General features: G+C 36.7%; 1 protein-coding gene across 2 annotated transcripts in view; it reads left to right on the forward strand.

The window, feature by feature from the left end:
* ATP9B (ATPase phospholipid transporting 9B (putative)) overlaps positions 1-21,043 on the forward strand; it is a 171,179-nt gene that overhangs the window by 69,207 nt on the left and 80,929 nt on the right. For both annotated transcript variants that reach the window (XM_030041747.1, XM_030041748.1), the window contains exons 8-10: positions 2,608-2,702; positions 11,787-11,867; positions 18,850-18,925. In XM_030041747.1, the coding sequence (XP_029897607.1) occupies positions 2,608-2,702; positions 11,787-11,867; positions 18,850-18,925 (252 nt within the window). The remainder of the gene's footprint in view (positions 1-2,607; positions 2,703-11,786; positions 11,868-18,849; positions 18,926-21,043) is intronic.

The following is a 21,043-nucleotide window of genomic DNA, read 5'->3' on the forward strand; positions in this document are numbered from 1 at the left end:
ACACAACACAATGTTTTTCTACATTTGGGGGGTGGGGGTGTGGCTTTTTTTTTTAATATAATTTTGTGATTGGGGGAGAGGAGGCAATGCTTCCAAGCATTTCAAAATGGAGCAGTTACAATAGCTGTTTTTTCAGCAGACTTTGATTTTTAGAAGTTTTATGTACTGCTGACTCAAATACCTTCCAAAGGTAAAGTACATGTGACTTCTACACAATACACAGTGGAGAATATTTAGTGTTTTACAAGTCCAAGGGCTTGGTAGGGGTGAAGAGTTGTTTTTATACATTGTTTCTAATTACATGTTTAATCTTCCATGATTATAGCTTAGTTAAGCCAGGTTTAAAATCAGTATCTCATAGTATAATTAAAATTACTTAGTCAAATCTGCTGCAGTATTTGAGGTAGAGGATTGTACTGTTTCAGTTTTGCTGTTGTGATCACTATTGAAAGCTGACTTGGCAGAAAGCAGTCCCCTTTTCTGGATAAACGTGAAACAGGCTATGAGATAAGTTATTGATGAAATTAACTGCTGAAGTGGAGAGGAAATGCAGCTGGCCAATACATGTCATAGTGTGAGCTCTATTAAATGAATATATGTGCAGTCAACCATTCACAGGAGCCACACTGGTCTTGAACTGCATTGATCTATAGTATAATTCTAAATGAAATTGATGGAAGAGAGCAACCATTGACAGGAAGGGTAAAGAGAACCACAAAATGTCTTGTACAGGAAAAGTGTGATGGAAAGTAGGCTCATCTATGCCATGGATAGAAAGTGCGGTGAAACCGTGGTATTTCTAGGTATTCCTAGGTACCTCACCCTTAATTATAATGCAGTGTATGTCACTGGACTCATCAAAAAGTGCTTTATAATATTTTATTTTTAGAATAAAATCCATACAGAATCCTGTCAAGATTTTAAAATCAGCTTTTCAAGAACTTCAGATACGGCTTTGCAGCTTGCAGCTCTGAGCTTTGGGTGAAATTTAGTTGTGATAATGTGTTCCGAGAGCTGTTTATATTAACATTTAAAGACTTGTTTACTTACTGTGCACTTAATATAAATACAGCTGTTACACGAAGGCTTGTAAGCTGCTTTCAAGACTGTTGTGCAAAAATGCTACCTTCTAGTCAGATATAATTTCAGGTGGCTTCTCTCTCAAGCATGTCCTTTCAGGCCGTTAGCTCATTGAACTGCTTAATTTACAGGCCTTGATGAATAAAACATTGGCTTCTGTTAGATTTTACTTACATCAGGGTCCACATGTCCTATAAAAGAATCTCTCTCAATTTTGTGTTCACTGGTAGGTACCCTTTCTTGATGTATTGCCTATTAGATTCAAAGCTTCTAGCACATCGTCTTGTCTGTGTAAGAAGACAAAGCTGGATAAACTCCTTTGCCAGTGTTTCCTTCAGTTTAATTGCTACCATATCACTGCTAGTGATGAAACTACTTTGTTAGTTTGTATTGGATTGGTTGAAATATAGAAGTATAAGTATATATGCATGTATGTCTATACACATTGTTTAAAATTTACAAATAACGAGAAAAATCTATTATTTTCACGCCCACAGCACACAGTAACAAGAGCGTATACAGTTGTTAGGCTGTACCATAATGGAAGTTTTAATTATTACTTCAGAAATGTTTAAGGTTTCTTTAGTGTAGTAATTGTGATGAGTATTGCTAAAACTTTTCCACCTTTTTTCTAGGCTTCAAACTTGATGGAAATTGTACCTAATTGTATATGTTTTTAATAGATTGGCAATGTTCGTGTGCAGTCTTTTTTGAATCTTACGTTACTAACCTATGTAATACTCCAGACTTGATGTTAACCATCAAACTAGTTATTTTTGACTCAACTTCTGCACTGGTCTCAGTTTCCTGTTTCTTGAAAACTAGTTTTCTGTCTGTAAAGCATAGTGATTCTCTTCAGTATGTATCAGTCTGTATCTTGAGCTTCCCTTGTATCTTGAGTACTGCACATGTGTTGACAGGTTTCTTTAGGCTTGGATCCTTGACAATTGCAGATTCAAAATTACTTCTTCTAAGCATAATACATTGGGACCCATGTTGTCTTGAATGGTATCTATGCTAAGGATTTATTTAAAAAATTTTTTTTTCAGAGAAGCCAGGAGACTATAAGCAGTGGAAGTTTGTAATGTCATACCAGCAAAGAGACAACAATCACAGGCATCAGTTCATTATTCTATTGTGTTGGAATTGTACAAGTGACACGATTCTAAAAAGAAAAAAAAAATTAAACCTCTTTCAACTTCAGCCAATGAAGTTGTATATCTTGCTGATAACATTTGGAAGCCTGTTTAGAAAATAAGAAACCTGTAAAAAAGGATTCCCACCCCACCCCCTGTTCATAAACAAGCGTATTGTTAATTTTATCAAAAAATTGTGCTATTATGTGATATCTGGAGCATTCCTGGAAGAAAGCACACAGACATTCCAAAATATGAATCCTTTTATATGTGGCACATTTATTTAAAAATGGTTGTAAACTGTTTTATTTTCACTCCTCTAAATTTCTTTTAACCCAAACTGAATTTTTGAGGTCAAAAAAATAGTTTGATGTCTCTTTATAACTTCAAGGTTCGTGTTTCATTCGAACTGACCAGCTCGATGGAGAAACAGACTGGAAACTGAAGGTTGCCGTCAGTTGCACACAAAGATTGCCAGCTTTGGGGGTAAGCATTTTATCTGTTTGCTTTTAAGATATCTTCCATGTATGCATATATATCTCTTATCTAAAAGATTGTTACAATTATTGTAAGTATTGGAAAATATCTGTTGCCACAGTCTTAGTTTTTGCAATAAATAGGAGATAGATATTCCACTGAATGCTGAATGAGAAGTTAGTTATTCAAATATTCTTGGTTTTACATTGAAAAGAAACTGAGACAGAATTGGATTTTTATCTTTCAACTTAGTGGTTCTCATTGTGGTCCCCACTGAGATCCACACTTCACAGAAGCATATCACAGTGGTAGTGTTTTCAACCAAGTGTTATACTGCAAGTGCAAGTCATTCTTGCCTCAGGAACCGTTGCTTTAATCACTAACTTGTCAGCTTGGGAAACAGCAGCCTCCTCTTGGAAGGTAAAGTGCTTTTTGTTGTCAAGATGCTTTCTGGTCTGACTAGGTGCAATGTACAAGTTCTTGCAAGGAGGGCTCTCTAAGCGTTGGCTGAATGTGTGTATTTCTTAAGTGCGTATATGTGTCATGTTATGGGTAAGTATTAAAATCATAAAAAAAGGATGCGTGTGTATAGAAGTATACATTCAAAATAGATACATATCTACAAAAATGTATGTTGAATTGTATAAATGTGTCTTAATGAGAAGTTGAATTGTGTCCTTTGTACTGGGGAAGCTTGCTGTTTTACAGGAGAGTTGGCTTGGTATTCAGAGACTTCCTCTGAAAACATACTCAAGTTACAAGCTTGTGGAAATTTACATGTACAGAATTTCTGGTGTTTTGACACTAAATCCTTTAGGTGTTTTATTAAAGGCAAACATAGCTTAAGAGGACTGTTTATATACCACGTTAGTAGAAAAAGTGTTAGATTATCTGCCAGATCTTAGCAGGACTTCTGCAGTTATTCTTCCAGAATTATGGAGTTGCTGCCACACTGAAATTAGAAAAAAGGAGAGATTTTTTTTTTTCTGTGTTCATAGTGCTCTGGCTACTGGCTGCACATGTGACAAGGAGGAGGAAATAATAGCTAGGTTTGAATTTAGAAGATTGGGAACAAGGGATGGAACTGAAGGTTGGTCATGCCAGACAGAAATGCCAAGTCAGTCTCCAAGATGGGAGTTCTGGTGCAAGAACAGACTTTAACAAGTATTCTGTAACCTGCAGCTGAATTTAGTATTTGTAATAATCCCTCTCCTGTAGGGTTTTACCATTTAATCATTGGCCTATCTTATTTTCTCACTAAAAAAATCATGTCCACATTTGAGACTGATGCATGCATTTGACTCGAATCCAGTCAATTTTTTATCTTGCTTTGATTTTTTTTTTTTAAATTAAATAGTGCTTTTCAGATAGTTACAACTGTGTCCAACTTAGCTATTATTTTTTATTTCTTTTTTGTTTTGGAAGTGTCACTGACTGCACTTGGCAAATACAACTCTTCATGCAGAGCACTGCCTCTCTGAGTTCTGTTTACTGTTTATAATTTTGGTGCTCTGAACTTGGAAATTTTGGTGTTCTGAGCTTTGGTGCTCTAAGGCTGATGAAATCTGGACTAAATTACAATGCAAAGGTTTCTCTACACTCGCCTTTGGCAAAGAAAAGAAAAAAGTTTTAACGTTATCTTTTCTATTTTTTTTCTTTTTTCTTTTTTTTTTTTAAAGCCTAAATCCATGTCTGAAGTTTTCCCTCCTTGCTAGGAAGAAAGTGACCTGGTAAAGCAGGGAATTATTGTACTGTAACTTTTATATTGTGTTCTTTGTTTAAAAAAACAAAAACAAAAAAAAAAACCCAGTTATCAATAGACTTGACAAATTAAGCATCTATGGAGATAGTATAAAATTATTGTTAAACCTGTGCATTTGATTTGAAAGAAGTAAATATTTGCATTGTAGCTGTTTACAGTGGAAAAATAAATCAGAAATGGTTGAAGTTGGGGAGTCTGCATTTGAATGGTAGGACATGCAGCCTCAGCTTCTGCTGAAGTGAAGGTTTGCTTCAGGTGGCGGTTGTTTTGGGCATGTAGGGGAGGGAAAGGCAAGGTATCACCAAGAAATTATTCATGCATCTTGGAAACAGTATACAGGAGTCAACTGTACAGTATAGTAACCATTTCTTCCTTAGTTGTTTCCACTTACTGCTATTAACCTACCTCCAACTGATCTGTGCTTCTTGCAAGATTTTTATATTCTCCCTCTTCTTGAGCTGTAGGTGACAACCTGAGTTGCATCTTCAGGTGCAGAGGAGCTGTGTACACTTAACAAACCTTCCCTGGCTACCAGCAGCACATGGAAGCCACCAAGCAGTTGACGTGCCTCTGCCCTTTCTCGCATCACGCAGTTAACCGTGCTAGCCAAGACTTTGTCTGCGTTAAGCTGACATGCCATCCCGAAGTAACTGACACTGGGCATAATACTTCCTGCTGGCTAAATTAAACTATCTCCCAATTTCCATACTGTGTGGTTTGGTGAAACCGTTGACACTTGGTGGTTCTTTAATGAGATCATTTTAAATGGCTGCTTCCCAGCTGGTCTTAGACTGTTTGCAGTGGTCATGTCATATATCTGCTTCACCCTTAAGACCCATCTGGCTGTGAATTATTTGGGGGAAATGGTAGCCTAATACACCCAAATGTAAATGCTTTTTAGGGGATCCCCACATCCTTCACAGAAGATAATGCTCAGCACACATCCCAGAAGGCTGTTTCCATTCCTGTGGAAAGCACATTGGTATTTCTTTAATTTCTGCAAAGACACTTTTACCTTTACTGGGATGGCAATAATATGCAAGAGTATCAGCCATCTAAAGAAATTCTGTGGATGGACAACTTCAGAAGATTAGTATGAAGCTCTAAGCAAGCCATGAATTTCATACTAACAAAAAATAGCCTTATGGAATTATTTTATTCTAAGCCTATTTTTTGTAGTTCCTAATAGAGTCATAAGCTGTGTCTGTATATAGACCCTCTGCTTACTCATTTTCTGTAAAGCTAAATTAAAATGCAGTGGGCAGAATTTTTTCTTTAAATTTACAGTAAAAACAATGGTTTTGGAAAAAAAAAAGCAAAAATAGGATACACGCTTTAAACATGTAGGGATAGTATTTGGCACCCTTTGAAACTTTATACCCAACTTACCTGAAATGGGATGTTTAAAATACGTAGTTGAGGTTTTCTCAGCAAACAGTATTCAAGCTCTCCTGTATGTGCAGTGGAAAAAATTTGAAGCAACTTGGTTAAAAGTAAGGGTCATTTGAGAAACCCATTTCAAGTAGACTTTTTCTCACCCTGGACTTCTACAGTATCATCTGTTGCTGAAATTTTTTTTTAATAAAACTGAAAAATCGGGCAAGTTGCTTTCCAGTTATTAACTTGAAAATGTCTGTTGCTTTGTAAAACATCCCTGTGCTTTGTTTCTGTTCCTGACTTGAAAAACCACTATTTTACAGCAATTATCTTGCTAACCTGTACACTGTGTAATAGGAGCATATGCTTTTTGATAGGCTTAAAATTACTTCTGCAGAAACTTGCTGGGGTTCGAAGCAGTCTGGCAAAGGACTGAGCTTTGTGCTGCAGTCTGGGGTCAGCTGTGGTTTCCTTTCCTCTACCAAATGTTAGGAGAATCGGGCAGCGATCCTTCCTTCTGCTAAAAGAAGCTGCTGGGGGGCGATCCGCCTTTCGTTCTGTTGGCGCTATGTGCGGCACGAGGCGGGCAGCGCGTCGTTATTTGCCCCCCAAATAATTGACGCGGTGAAATTAAAGCACTTCAGGGAACACCTATCTAAATGTTTTGCTTTAGCTTTCTTAAATCAATCCGTTAATGAAAACGATTTTGCTTTAAGGAATTTGGGGAAATGAACCTTCCCAACTACCGGGCCTTTCGTACCCGATAAATGCCGGTTTCTGTCCGTTCTCTGTAATACTACCCAACAACGCTGCCACTTCCCTAGGTAGTGTATATGACTAAGACTCTTCCAACGTGCCCGTGTCGCGGCACACGCGGCGCTGGCGTACGGCTCCGGCCAGGGGAGTGCCCCGCCCTGCCCCACCCCGGCCGTACTTCCTGGTTGTCGCCTGCTGGGCGGCCATTGGCAGAGTGGCAGGAAGGTGGCTGGTGAGGCCCCGCCCCGCCCTCGCCGCCAGTTGAGGGCGAGTCCCGTCCGGCTGAGGGGCTGTGATAATTCCCAGTTTGGGAATTTTGGATTAGTTGAAAGGCGTGGTAAAGAAAAGGGGCGGAGCACGGTGTGTTCTGCGTCCACAGAGAATTCTGTGGAGAACTCAAAAGTTCCATTAGGCTTGTCCGTTTCGAAGACGGGAAGCTTTTGTTTCAATTCAGTACTGCCTTTGAACTGGATCGAAGGCTCATATTTGTATGCGTGGCTACAAAAACGGGTTGGGTTTCCGAGGTGAACTTTATACGTGTACATGATAAAGCAGCAGTTGGCTGCAGGGGGGTCCGTTCGCACAGAGAACCTGTTCAGAGAGGGGTCGTGCGGGACGCTACCGCTGGGCTCCGGCACTTCGCCCTTGTTCTCTCTGGGCTGACGTTCTGGGGTTTTGCTGTAATGGATCAAATAGCTTCAGCTAACTTTCAGTCAGAAGTAGTGGTTGTTGATGGCAGTAGTGCTTTTCTGGCTTCCAGGGACTCTCCACGCGTAAAGCAACACCTGTTCCGGTGTCTTCTCCACGTGCGCGCAGTGTGTTTTCAAAGCCGAGGCTTACAGTTCATATTTACGTATTAAAATATATTTTTAATAATTTGAGAGCGTGTCCAAGTTGAGCATAAAATAGACTATAAACAATTTGATCGTGTGTTCGACAGAATATATTCCCCATAAGTGTCACTGGGTTTGATTTCTTTAGCTACCTGATGTAAAGGCGGTGAGGATCTTGTGTTGGCATGAGCTTTCAGTCGTGTCAACAGAGCAGCACTGTAACCCTACCCACTGTGACACCCAGAATAAACAAACCTGCAGACCTTCAGAGCTTTTCTCTAAGAACAGATGACACCACCAAGATGATCAGTACAGATTTTGTTGTCTTTCTAAAGCACTTAATGTGATCAGAGAATTAAAATTTCAACAAGTCATTTAATGATGGCAGACCAGCAAATATTGTAACACCTAGATAAGGTTTCTTGCGGTCTCATAGTTATAGGTGGGGCAGTTCTGGCGATACGCGTGTTCGGAGGCATTCTTCTCTAGCTTGTGTGATCAACTAAATTTATTAACAGCAATGAGGTCACTGTAATTTTCAATAAATGGTGACTTGCTGATTTATATCAGAAGATCCATACAGCAGTAAACAATACCATTTACATTTAATTAGTTTTATTGAACCAAAGGCAATTTTATTTGTAATGAACTACATGTTATGATTAAGAATGTATTTTAATGATCTTTAAGTAAGGTGAACAAATGTTGCCCTTGACCTAATAGAGGAGATTTTTCTATGTTATTGATAACTTTACGGTGAATTTTAAATTGTGAAATGCAAAAGAGAACATTTTCATTATGGTACCATCAAGTCATTTCCTGACTTTTGGTGTAGAAGGATGAAATGTGTTCTTCTGAATTCTTATTTTCAAGTATGAGATAATTAAATGCATGTCGAGTTTTTTTAAAAAAAAAATCTCATCTACTGTTGTATAAAAATAATTTAATTTTTATTGCTTGAGATTCAAGTCTTTCATGTAGTTTCTTTAATCTAGAACTGTTACAGTCCCCCTACCCAAGGTTTGGGGTTTTTTTTTCCTTGAGTAAGAATATAACTGAGGTCATTTGCCCTCAGTGTTTCCTAAAACCAACATAATTTTAGATGTAGAATACTGTTTCCATTGAACATATCAGTAGAACTATTTGGCTTCAGTGAACCAGCAGTTCAATGCTTATAGTATGAAAATAATTCTTTACTGAAGCTGAATTTCACAAAGATCAAGTCCTTCATTAGTTAAATCATTAATAAAAAGTAGTTGTCTCTTTTTTTTTTTATATATATATACAATGAAATCCTTTGTTTAAGGTAATTTCCCTTCTCCCTGGTTTTATATAGGGGGAATCAGTGACATAACCTAACCAGGTAAATTATTCCTGCTCAGTGAGCAGAAGTTACATTTACATGTAGTGTTATGTACAAATATTGATGTCGTCTTGTTAAATTCACCATTGTGACTTTTCAAGATATTGAGATGAGAAATGCACAGCTTCTACTACTGGGAAAGCAGCACTAGGTGAAGGAACAACTTTGTACTCTTATAGTAACCTTTATTGTTGAATGCAGTTCATGTGTAATCTGTCTTCTATAACTGTATCATTCTTTGGATTTCTCTTTCTCTTGTGTTATAAAACTTCAGCTGCTGTATTTTATTGGCCTGAGAATAATGTCCATTTGGACTACAGAGCATTGGGTTACAGAAAAAAAGTCCTTATCTCTTTAATGAATAAATTAATAATGATCACCCTAATAATGAAAAAATACTTCAGAAAGCTACTGAGCATGTGTAATATGCTTGTATGTCTTTTCTTTCTACTAATCATGAATGAAATGCCAATCAACTACCACCCTGGATTTCTCTCAGAGCATAGGTTTTTCTTATGTTTTTTTAGTTTTGGGAAAAAACATGCACTTTTGGAATACTCTGCCAGTTCTATTTGTAGCATTCCAGAATAATGCCACAAATGTGTAGGGAATGTGCAGATGTCAGTTTTTCATAAAGATAAGTGAGTTTGTTTCAGAGTTGAAATTCAAAAAAGAAAAAAAGGAAAACATGAAAGTTTAGGTGTTAAATCAGAAATACAAAGAGAACTAAAACATAAAAAGAAGAGACACCAAAGGAGTGTGGTAGAAATTTTTACATTTAAAAATGCAAAAAAGAACATCACAGTAGAAGAAAATAGAAAGATTAGAAACCGTGAAAATACATTACTGTACAAATGCTAATATACTTTAAAAGGTGGATATTTCTGCTTCCTTTTATTCTAATGTTGCTTCCCACTAAGGCATTCTTTGAAAAGAGAGAAGTTCTTGCTTGACACATTTCACTAGCAGTTTTTATTGTGTATATGAGTATGTGTGTGGTATTAGTTTTCTGCTGTGCTATCCACTACTGAGAGACTCTTTATTTTTCTTTGCATAATAAAGCACATAATAGCCTGGATTAGCTAAATTGTGAGTGATAACAGATTGGAAAGAAGTGAATGATGAAGATATAGGACACCACATGTGTATTAGTTTCATATGAATTATTTCTCGTGAACCTGATGAAAGTAGGTTGGAAGAACAAGGATGCAATGAATGAACTTCGTGTGAAAGACTACAATAAATGGCTAACGGTTTAAGATAAAGATAATTTGTGAGAGTTAATGTTCAGATTTGATTCATCTTTTTAAAACCATATGAAATAAAGTCTGTCATACCTTTTGCAAGGCATGAATTGAGAGATTTCTTCTCTGCAGAATATAAATACAAATTCATTATTTATACAGCTACACATTTTTAAGTGAAAGTCAAACATGTTTGATAAATGTACAACAGATTTTTAAAAACCCATTCATTTTGATCTGGAAAAGTGGAAAAAAAATATTGAAAAATCTGTAACCATTTTATCAGAGAAACAAAAGGATACACGTGTGTCAGATTTTAAGACATTAACACAGGTGGACAATTGCACCTTTAGTTAATTTTTGTAACGTTCAAATTATGTACTATTCAAATGTAGTTACTCTTTCTTAAATTCAAAATTATAAACAAAAAATAATGACATGCTTTTAAAAATAGCTACATTTGAGCCGAGGTGTGGTTATACATCCGTGAAGGAGGCTGTAAAATTAATTCTGCTTTTGAAGATAGCATGAACAGGGTATTGTAGCCATGTAATCCGCTCCCCAGTGATGGTGTCTGATGAGCCTTTTGCAAGGTTCATCCAGTAATAAAGGATGGAGATAACCCAAATAGTTAGGTGCCACATATGGTGAGAAGGTAGACACTCTTGGATTTCATCAGAGGTTATGATTCTTAGATTGACTGGGATTTGGTGTCAAGCAGCTGCTCCTCTCCAGAGTAGAAATTGGATTGGGGATCCATGCATGAGTGGTCTGCTTGTGTTGAAGTCTCTTAGCTGCTGTTGGTCCTGACCACGTAAAAAGCACCAAAAGGTTTGCTTTTGTGATGAAAAGAAAGTCCTTTGTATCAGGTTTTTAACAATTAGTTTGTGGTATTCTTTCTGTGGGAGGTGGATGTTTCAGAACAATTACCTGATGAAATAATTGTTTCAGAATTTTAAAGTGATCCTCTCTGGGCCTCTAGGGACAGTTCTTAAGATCTAACGATCATCAGATTTTTAATTTTTTTTCTTCCCCATACTGCCATTTATTTATAGAGCCTGCTACTGTAGTATCTAAGAGTCTCCTATTCTTCTTAATTTTAGGGTAGGAACATTCATGGGTTCTTTGCTGTCATGAGTGGTAGTACCATGTATATCAGACCCAATTTTATCAGACTAGTTCAGCGTATCCCTGACTTTAAGCATTTGAGTAATCCTCTTGATGTATCCAGGCTTTCTTGAAGCTGATGGGTTTTGCTGATGGGTTTTTCTCATGGGTTGACTGCAGATGTGCTTGAGCATTTAAAGAGAACTTGAATCAATTTCATTGTTTCCTCTTGTATTCAGTTGGCTTTGTCCTTGCTGGAAAAGTATTTTGTTTCCAGTTTCATTACCGCCCACTTTTATTTTTAAAAGAAAAAATATATGGAAAATATTTTAAGATTATGCTATTATAAATTAAATTGGGGCTGTCAAGAGAAAATAAATTAGTTACATTTATAACATGAGTTAGAAATTTTAAAACAGTTTAGTGTTCGAACTATCAACGCATTTAGAGTATCATCTTGGATCTGCTTCCTTTATAGTAAGCTGTACTGAAAAAACAGTATGTTTCTTAGCTGGGTAAAAATTTCATGAACTTAACTTGGGGTGGGGTAGTGGGGGTCATAAAGTGGAATCTTTACCACTAAAAGATTCTTCAAAATATGTGATTAAATTTAAGTGTAAATAACAGTAAGTACATTAATCTGTTTTACAGGATCTCTTTTCAATCAATGCTTATGTTTATGCTCAGAAGCCACAGCTGGATATTCACAGTTTTGAGGGTACCTTCACACGGGTAAGTAGCGTATGTAAACATAGTTCTGCTTCTCTTTTCCATTTCTCAGTGTAAGTGAAACCTGTACTTAGTGTCAAAGTTGCATCAGATCTTTCCTTAGCTTTACAGCGGTATTTTATTTTTTTTTTCCCGTGTTTCCACCGTGGCAATACTTCATATAAAAGATATCCTGGTAAATACGTATTGCAGAAAGCTAATACAGAAAGAATACCTGAAAAAAACAGAATCCGAGAATTGGATATTTGTTGACATCACTATAATCTTTTTATGTGAAACTATTTGTATAGTGGTGTATATATTGTTTGTCTACAGGCATCTAATGTATTGTTCATATATGTCAAAAAAGTGGCAAGTTGAATATACTGAGTAGCCTGAGACAATGCAACTGCTAGTTTATGTGCAATAAAAATGTGCCTTGTTTAACAACATTTCTGTTCAAGGGAAAGCTAGTACTTCCAAAGTTCAGTTATCTCAAAAAGTAAAATAAAACTAAAAGCTACTTATGGGGGCTTTATTAAATCTTTTTTTCCAGCTGTAATTATATTCAAAACCAAATATGATAATAACAATGCAGTAATTTCTGTGACTTTTTTTCTGTTATTTTCAAAAGGTGGCCTGCTAAAGTTAAACCTTTAAAACAGGGTGTCCTAATAGGTAGTAAAAATGTTTTGGGTTTTTTTTTTGCAATCGCTTTACAGATTTGTAGCATTATGTTCGCATATACAGTGATTGTTTTGTTTATTTTAGCCAAACTCAGTGTTAGTAGACTCATTCCTCTTGATAGTTTGGTTCTAAAATAATTTGAGAGAATTAACTACTGTGGAGGTAGAGAGAAGGATTTTTTACCCAAGTGACTAAAATTGGTAATAGATTTTGTTCAGTAATTGGAATTCCAGTTCACAATTCTAAGTACACTGATGAATGAGATATTGCGGTTGTTGGCTCTCGAAGACCAATTTATACTAGTTATATAGTTCATGCTGCCTACAAAGTAAATGTCATTTGCCCACACCTTCTAAATCTGTAAGCAACAATGTTTACTTAAACCTTGTATTGACCAATTGTCCAAATGAAACTTCTATTCACAGCTGTAAAATTCATGTTATTCCTGTCCCAAAGGCTAAGTGTATACTTTTCTAAATATAAATTGAACTCCTCAGAGCCTTTTTAACAACTCTGGTATGTGTAATTGAGACATTGGGAAATCATCACTAAACAGTTGCTCCCTGTTGTGGGTTCTGTTTGTACATGTAATAAGAGCTGTATGATTCAAGCATCCCTGATATGTCTAAATAACCCTGCTGCATTTTATGCTTTCGGGTTTACATATGTGTTGTTTTGCCTGCTTCAGTAGGTCGGGCAGTTTAAACTGAACTTGTGTGTGCATGCATCTGAGGGCAGTGCCCTCAGATTTGGTTCACAGTGGATCACACTGTAGATATTTTTAGAATATTTTTTTTTTCTTTTTTGTTAACGATGTACCTTCTGCGTGGTGAAATGTTGTTTTAGGACACTTGTTTACTGATTTATCTTTCTACTTCTGCTGTGAGCCCTTGCTTCTTACACTAAATCAGTTTTTGCATCTAATTTCTATTTTATGTTAAAGTAAAAAAAAAAATAGTGTGCTTAGTGATGCTAATGCATACATTTTTCCTACTTAAGCATTGATGTTCAAAGAATTCCTGCAAGGGTAGGTTGACAAGGTAATAGCACATTGATTTTTCTTTTCTTTTTTTTCCCCCATTATGAAGACAGAGTACTAACAATGTAGAAGACAAACTTAGATAATTTCAAAAAGTGCATGACCATAAAACAAAACAAAGTCAGGTGCACAGCTCTGGAGTTTTTATGAGGGAACAACTTCTCTTAAGTACTTCTATGTGAGAAATATATCCACAGCAAACCTGATAGCTGACAGAAGATACCTTTTGCAGTACACCTCCATAACCACATCAGGAGAAGTTAAAGCTCTGCTGTACTCTATTGATGTCTGCCAGCTTCACATGAAGTCACTCTCCGTTGTCCTCCATGGATTTTGGTGCGTTATATGCAGTGTGTGTCCTTGCATGGGCATGCGCGAAGGATCACGTCTGGCCCTTAAATAAAGGCATAAGTTAATTCCTCTCCTCCTCTCCCTTCTTCTGGACATCCTACCAAGAAAAAATATATGAGCTAAAGTAGTGTTCTGTGAAAATGTGTGAGATTGTTTTATTTCTTCTCAGGGCATCAGCCATGTCTTGGCTGAGCTTGTTTTGAAACAGTGACACACAGAACAGGGATTTACATGGACATAACTATTAGAGTTTCTCTTCTGTCTGATGCTCTTATGTAGGCTTGATAAATTAGGAAGCTATTTCATCAGTTCTGAAAAAACACGAGAAAAACACGTCTGTAGAAAGAGAATAAAAGGTAGCCATAGTTCTTAACCCAACTTTTACCAGCTGGAGCCCAAAGAGTACTCTAGAGCGTTACATCAGTGTGTACTGGCATGACCAGTATTATTTAGCCTTTGCTTACAGCTTCTGTGCATAATCATGGAAATCCTTTCTTCTGCTTTTGATCTTGGCTGGTTTTTGTTTAAATTTGGGTCCTTCTTCCACCAATCACTTAAGAATCTTTTCCTTTAATTTCTCCTATATTGCAGCTCTTTGGTGTCACCTCAGTCTCTTCATTTACATTGGGAATATACCTAAATTTTATTTTACTTATTCCAGTAGAAATCTCAGAGAACTGTTTCCTTTGAGTTTAGTTCATCTGCTGTAATAAACTTTTTTTTTTTCCTATAGTACAGAACTACTTGGCATCATGTTTTCCAATATATAGCACCTTGTCAGATGTATAAAAAAACCTACCTTGATGCAAAACCTGTTGCATGTAGCTGTTGGTACTTTGGAAAAAACACGTATTGAGATGTGAGCACTGAAAATTGTGTATGCATTTATGAGTAGGATCTCTAGCCTGGGGCTAATTATACAGATGTGTTCTTGGATAAGTCTTGTATTTTAGTAGAGAGAATGTTGGGTAATTTTTTTTACTTCATATTTGCTGTTGGAGAATTCCTCTTGAAGCAATGGTTGTGTTCACTTCAATCTGACTTAATTTTATGTTGCCACTGAAGGGAATGGTATTATGTTTTGCAACTCCTTTTTACTCACCTTCCTTGGGCAGGCACTAACAGCCAGACAGACATCCAGACTAGGGAGCTAATGTGTGCAGAACCTAATCTGACCCTGTCTAAAATACATATACCAGTAAAGGGAACATAGCAAGGATAATTAACTGTAGGATTGGGGTGGGGAAGGAATCTCTTTCAGTGATGCAACTAAACTAATGCATATTCTTCTACTTTTCTACAAAAGTTGGTGGGGGTTGTTGTGATGCATCCTGTCAGGTAGTAATAGGGCTAGAGAAGGTCAAATGGAAGTGGTATACTGGTTCATTCAAGGATTAGATATTTAGTCTCAAAGGGCTCTGTCATTATCTGAAAAAATTTCTAATAAATTGTAGCTTTGAAACCTTTTAAATGGCTACTTGAAATTTGTCATGATCCTCGGTCAGGTCTATTATGAATTCAGGACTGAGAGTAGGATATATTCAATTTTTATTTCACTGCTCATCTGTTCCTTTTTCTTTGCACATGCAAGAGCTACAGACTAATTTCCTAGAATAGGAACTGTAGAGAAATTAAACCGCTATGATCAATACTGCACGTGACTTCAAAAACTGAGCCTGAATATGAAGCTTGAATGCAATACTGAACTGTGCTATTCTGGTAATGAACTTAATTCAGAATTTAAAGACCAATAAACATACAGCTGCCAAATGAAATTCAACCCAGCAGACCTTAAGTGGAAACTTCGTCAGCTGGACAAAGAAGCCCTTGTATGTCAAATATCTGCTACTGGAGTGAGTGATGGATTTCATTTACCCCAAAACATATATTGTTCTGTTAGCTGTAGTAGCATCAGAAAATTTGCAGAACCATTTTTCCTTATGACAGACCTGGTCTTGTTCAGGAATTGGAGTCTTGTCCCTTCCCTACTTCACCTATCTCTACCATCTCTCCAAAGGTACAAATAAAAATAATGTGAAACAGCTAAACTCGTAACCCGTAAATAGACTTTTTATTTTGAGTAACTTATGACAAATGAAAAATAACTTTAAGGCATCATCTGTTTGGCTATGGAAGGTGTGGTATTTGGTAAACTGAATGAACTGTAGAAAGGTGGAAATGTTAGATGACGGCGTAAAGACATCAAAGGATCATAATGAAATAAGCAGAAGCTAACTGATTGGCCAAACCATTCTGTTGATGAGCATGGCATGACTGGAAAGAGATATAGCTCATTAGATGTTTTCCTATTTTGAATGACCTAAAAGGAGGCATTTCACTTAAGTCTTGCAGCAGGTAGACATTGGACAAGTGACTTTTCCTGGGTGTGTTGTCAGCTCTCCATAATCACTGCAGGGCTTTCAATTTCTTGTAGTATGGAAGAGTTTCATAATTCACTGTTTTAAAATCTGCTAACTGAAGAATAAACTAAGGCAGAAAAAAAGATTTTCCTAGCTTAGAATCCTATTCCTGACAATAGCCAGAAGCAGACTGCTGGGAAAGAGAATAAGACTCGAGTAAGATGGTAATGCCTCCTCGGAAGATTGTTCTGTCTCTTAACAACTCGTGATGTGAGACTTCCTGAGTCAGAGCTGGTTTCTGTAACCTGCAACGAATTTTCCTTCTTTAAACCTCCCTAGTTCCCCCTTGAACATATGTAGCCTTTTAGTGTTCAGCTAGGAAGGAGTTGTACAGGTTAATTATATATTTTTATGAATATATGAACAGCAATTGCCTGTTGTTTTTAGTTTTGCTGGATTTATTTATGACTTCTTTCTTCTTTGGTAAGAGACAGCAGTACCTATCCTCCCTTTCTAGGTGCCCATTTCATGGATGTCTGTCGTGTTCCTCATTAGAGTTCAGGTTTATTTAGTCATGTCTAGTATGGAAGCTACATTGACCACCCTTGTTGCCCTTCTTGAACATTTTCCATTTCTTTTTATTTTCTGTTTGGAATAAGGGGAGGGGAGGAGGGATTTAGAACTACTACTTAAGACTTGAGGAAACCATGGATTTCTTTGTAGTAGCATGATTTGTTGTTGTTGTTCTTTTTTCTCTCTCCTACTAATTCTAAGAATTCAGCTTGTTCTTGACTATTAAGATAGTGTTTTGGTAGATTTGTAATAATCCTAAAATTTGTTTTCCAAGTAGTCATGACAATTTCTGAGTAGTTACGAGTTCTGAGTAGTTTTGATCAGCTCAGACATCATCGCTTTGTGAAGTTGGGATGTTTTCTTCCTTTGTGTGCATTGCTTTACATTCCACTGTATGGAACTTCATCTGTCCACTTTTTTGTAGGATATATTAACCTACAATATTACCCCACTATTAAATCATAGGTGTTTTTTCTATAGCTATTTTGTTCTGAAGTCTTACTTTAGTCTTATCTAAAGTTACAATTACAAAGGTGTGCAAAGCTATAGCAGCGAACATGTCTTTGAATTCTACAGCTTTTCTGTATCTCTAATTCTGTACATTAATTCTGTGCTAAAGGCTAATTAAAACACAATGCTCCTGTCAAAATTCAAATTCTGTCTTCATGCTGGAATTCAACATAATGCAAAAATGATTACTTCAGTATGATTGCAGTTTTAGTAAGTTGTAGGTGGGAAATTATCTTTTTCAGTGTTTGGGGGGAGCTATTTGGAGTCCCGCTGTGGACAACAGGTATTCTGTATGGAACTTCTGAGGGCAAAATACAAAAACTTTTTCATTTATTGATACTAAATTCATCACAGGTATGGTATTTACATTTGTGTCCTATCACTGTATGTTCATGATTGTAAAAGACTGACCCATTCATTTCCATGAAGTTGCACTGTTTGACTGAAATACAGGATCTTTGTGGACAGCTCTTTGTTAGCATGCATCATCCTATTATATGCCTGCTGGGGGTCTTTTGAAATACACACAAAAATGTATCTGTTCAGTCTGAGATTTTTCTTTTTTAGGAAAGGGGATTTCTAAGCAGCTCGTCCTGTACTTGGTGGTTGTTTCAAAATAAAGATGAAAAATGGACGTAGGTTTTGATTATTGATGTTATGTATAATTTATTGTGTACTTTGGTAAATCAGTGGTCCCCCTTTTCCTGCAAAACGTTTAGCACAATCTGTAATTTGATCAAATACGCTTGATTATCCTACGTCCTAAAGTTTCCTTTAGTTGTAAACAGCACATTTCACAGCTGCTAATGAGTAAGAAATCTGTATATGCTCCAAATTGATTATGAGAGATTAAGTCTGTTTACAATCTGTGGACCATTATTGCTTGGGAGGAAAAAAGGAAAGTTTAAAATAATCATGGAAGTAATTTCCTATTGGAAGTATTTTTCCATTGGTTATGTATTTTTTTAAGTGTGTGGTAAGACAACACAAGTGTGCATTTCTTTTTGAAAGTCTAAATATTCTTCCCTGAAGTTGATATGATGTCACTTGGGTTGCAAAGTGATAATGACCATAACTTACTGTATGAATTACAGATGCTTTAAATTGTCAGAGAGAACACAGTATTCATTTTTGGTGGTTAGTGTTCATAACTCACTTTAACTGCTTTGTATAGCAAACTGTTCTGCAGTTTGATGTATCTAAAGAAAAGAATATGTTCCTTTTAAAACACTATTGACTTTAGTTCTTTGAAAATAATTGGGTTTAAGTAATATGAACTTCAATCAGTATTTCACTTCTTGGAAAGTTATTTTTTTGTGTGTATACAGACAAAGAAAGTATGTGCAATGAATACTATTATACAGTGATTGATACAATGATGCAGACATCCTGTGCAAGTTATTCTTATTCAGATGGTTTGGCATTATTCTTAACTATCTCTATTTGTGATGTTGATGTAATTATTAGCTGTTCATATTTTTCACAGGAAGACAGTGATCCAGCAGTTCATGAAAGCCTAAGCATTGAAAATACTTTATGGGCAAGCACTGTTGTTGCTTCAGGTAAGTGTTGCAACAGCAAACCTGGTAATGTATCTAAAAACTTCTGTGGAAGTGTATCTTTATTTTTGCTGTGTGAAATATTAATGGCTTTTGAAAATTTTTGTCTTGCAGACTATTAATCTCTTGCTCCTCTGTTGTCTGCCTTCCCATCAGTTTCATCATGCTACTCATGATATTTTCATACCTTTTTTTAATCCTCCTGAATAGTTTTTTTTTTTTTTACTTAAATTTTGCTGTTTCTGTAGTGCTGTCCCTTGTACTCCACTAAAGTCACTGACCTTTTTGTTTTAGTTAAAACTTCTGGTTGTAAAGTGCTCTGTTCAGCTCACTGTGGATAGGGTCTTTCTGAAAAGCAAGGGTGGTTTTGCATTTGTTAGGAGTCTTCTTTTATGTATACTGCATGCTGCAGGTAAAGTTGGTTAAAATCTTTTATCAGACAAAAATCTTAATCAGAAAGTATAGATCAGTTATACAGTTATGTAACTTTAAAATAATGGGTTCTAAATATTAGTAATGTTTCATATGTGTTCCAGATATTATAAGGAGTTCACGTTGTCTAGATGCTGTATTCAGGCTTTAAGCCATTGTAACTCTTCTTTAAGAGCAGAAAATTTTCTTCCATTTTTGCTGTATGTAAGAAAAGTCAAAAGGACTATAGAAGAAAGGGCTGTGGTTATTCTGCACAAAAAGACTGAGAATAAGGAATCAGAAGAGCATGATTTCTGAAAAGGAGCTACGATTTAAGATAGGGAATTGGAACAACTGGAAACATGAGCCAAGAGGAGGGGTATGGAGGGAGGGGAAGAAAGTAAAAAAGTCTCCACCTAACTTGTAAAGTTACTCCCTACTATGAAGGCTTCTTAGATCAGTGAGGGGCCTGCTGGAGGGTTGTGGTTGTGTTTCCACACTTGCATCTTACTTCAGTCTCCTTACTGTCTAGGCTCACAGTTCTGTTACATGCAGGTATTTTTCACTCAAAAAAGTATTCGGTATCTATGTGCAAGTCTAATCTTCTATCACTTTGCCGCTTTGATTCAAGAATGTGGGTGTGTAGCCTGTACACAGATGGTAGGGGGTAGACTTCTGCCCGGCAACATTTCTTCATTTACCTTAAGACTCTTCAGTATGGCAGTCTTTAAGGCATCCTAGATTGGAAGGCTGCTTCCTCCAGTGCTCTTCAAGCAGACTGGACATCATCTGTTACAAAGCCAAGCATTGCTCTTGGAGTTACGCTATGCCCTTGCCAAGCCCTTGGAGGTTGTTACAAAGCATTTTGGGTCAACCTGCGCTATTCTTTTGACCTATTACTGACTGATGCTATCAGTCTCAGGGGTGGAGACAGGGAGCTACATCACTGATGCCCAGGAAAGGCATATGTAGCTGAGTTGCAGATACAAAGCCTTAATTAATTTTAAAAAAGGTTTTGCAAGGACATACAGGGCAATTGTTGGGCGAGGGGGTTCTCCTTCCCGTTTTCCTCCCTCCAGTGATTAAATATGTGCTGAATTTCCTGATAGTTCCTTTGATGTATTCCATAAAACACATTGCATCAGCTAGGAGAGCCCACTATCTCCAAGACGCATGCCATTGCTATTTGTCAAAGTGATACAGAGGGTCAAGGTCAGGCTAGGAAAAGTGTTTGGGGAATTATGTGGGGAATACCTCAGAAAACTTGAGCTCTGGTTGCTGATATCCTGACAGTTCTAGAGGAGAGAGACCACAAATCAATCATCTTGCAGATCAGTAACAGTAAATGTAAGCGTATAAAGGTTTCAAGGAATCTTATCAACTACGTGTTGAATGCAGATTACCAAAGGTCATGAAAATAGGAGGATACTACAATAATGGATTCTACAGGAAAAAAAAGCGCCTATTGTACAGCAGTACAAGTGATAAGAAAAATATTTGCTATAATTTAAGACTATTTTTATTTTCTTTTTGAATTTTGGGAACCAAAACATTTGTTCAGCAAAATCATGTGTCAAACAACTCAAGAATAAACTATTCCACAGCCTTTTTATATCAACAGGTAGAGTTCAGGAGAGTGAGATTCCTCAAATTTGTACATTTGGAAGGTGTTTACTTTCTTTGGTTTCAGTATGTCTCCTTACCCCTTAG

The sequence above is a fragment of the Aquila chrysaetos genome, chromosome 18 (assembly GCF_900496995.4).
Source record: "Aquila chrysaetos chrysaetos chromosome 18, bAquChr1.4, whole genome shotgun sequence".
NCBI classification, from domain to species: Eukaryota; Metazoa; Chordata; class Aves; order Accipitriformes; family Accipitridae; genus Aquila; species Aquila chrysaetos.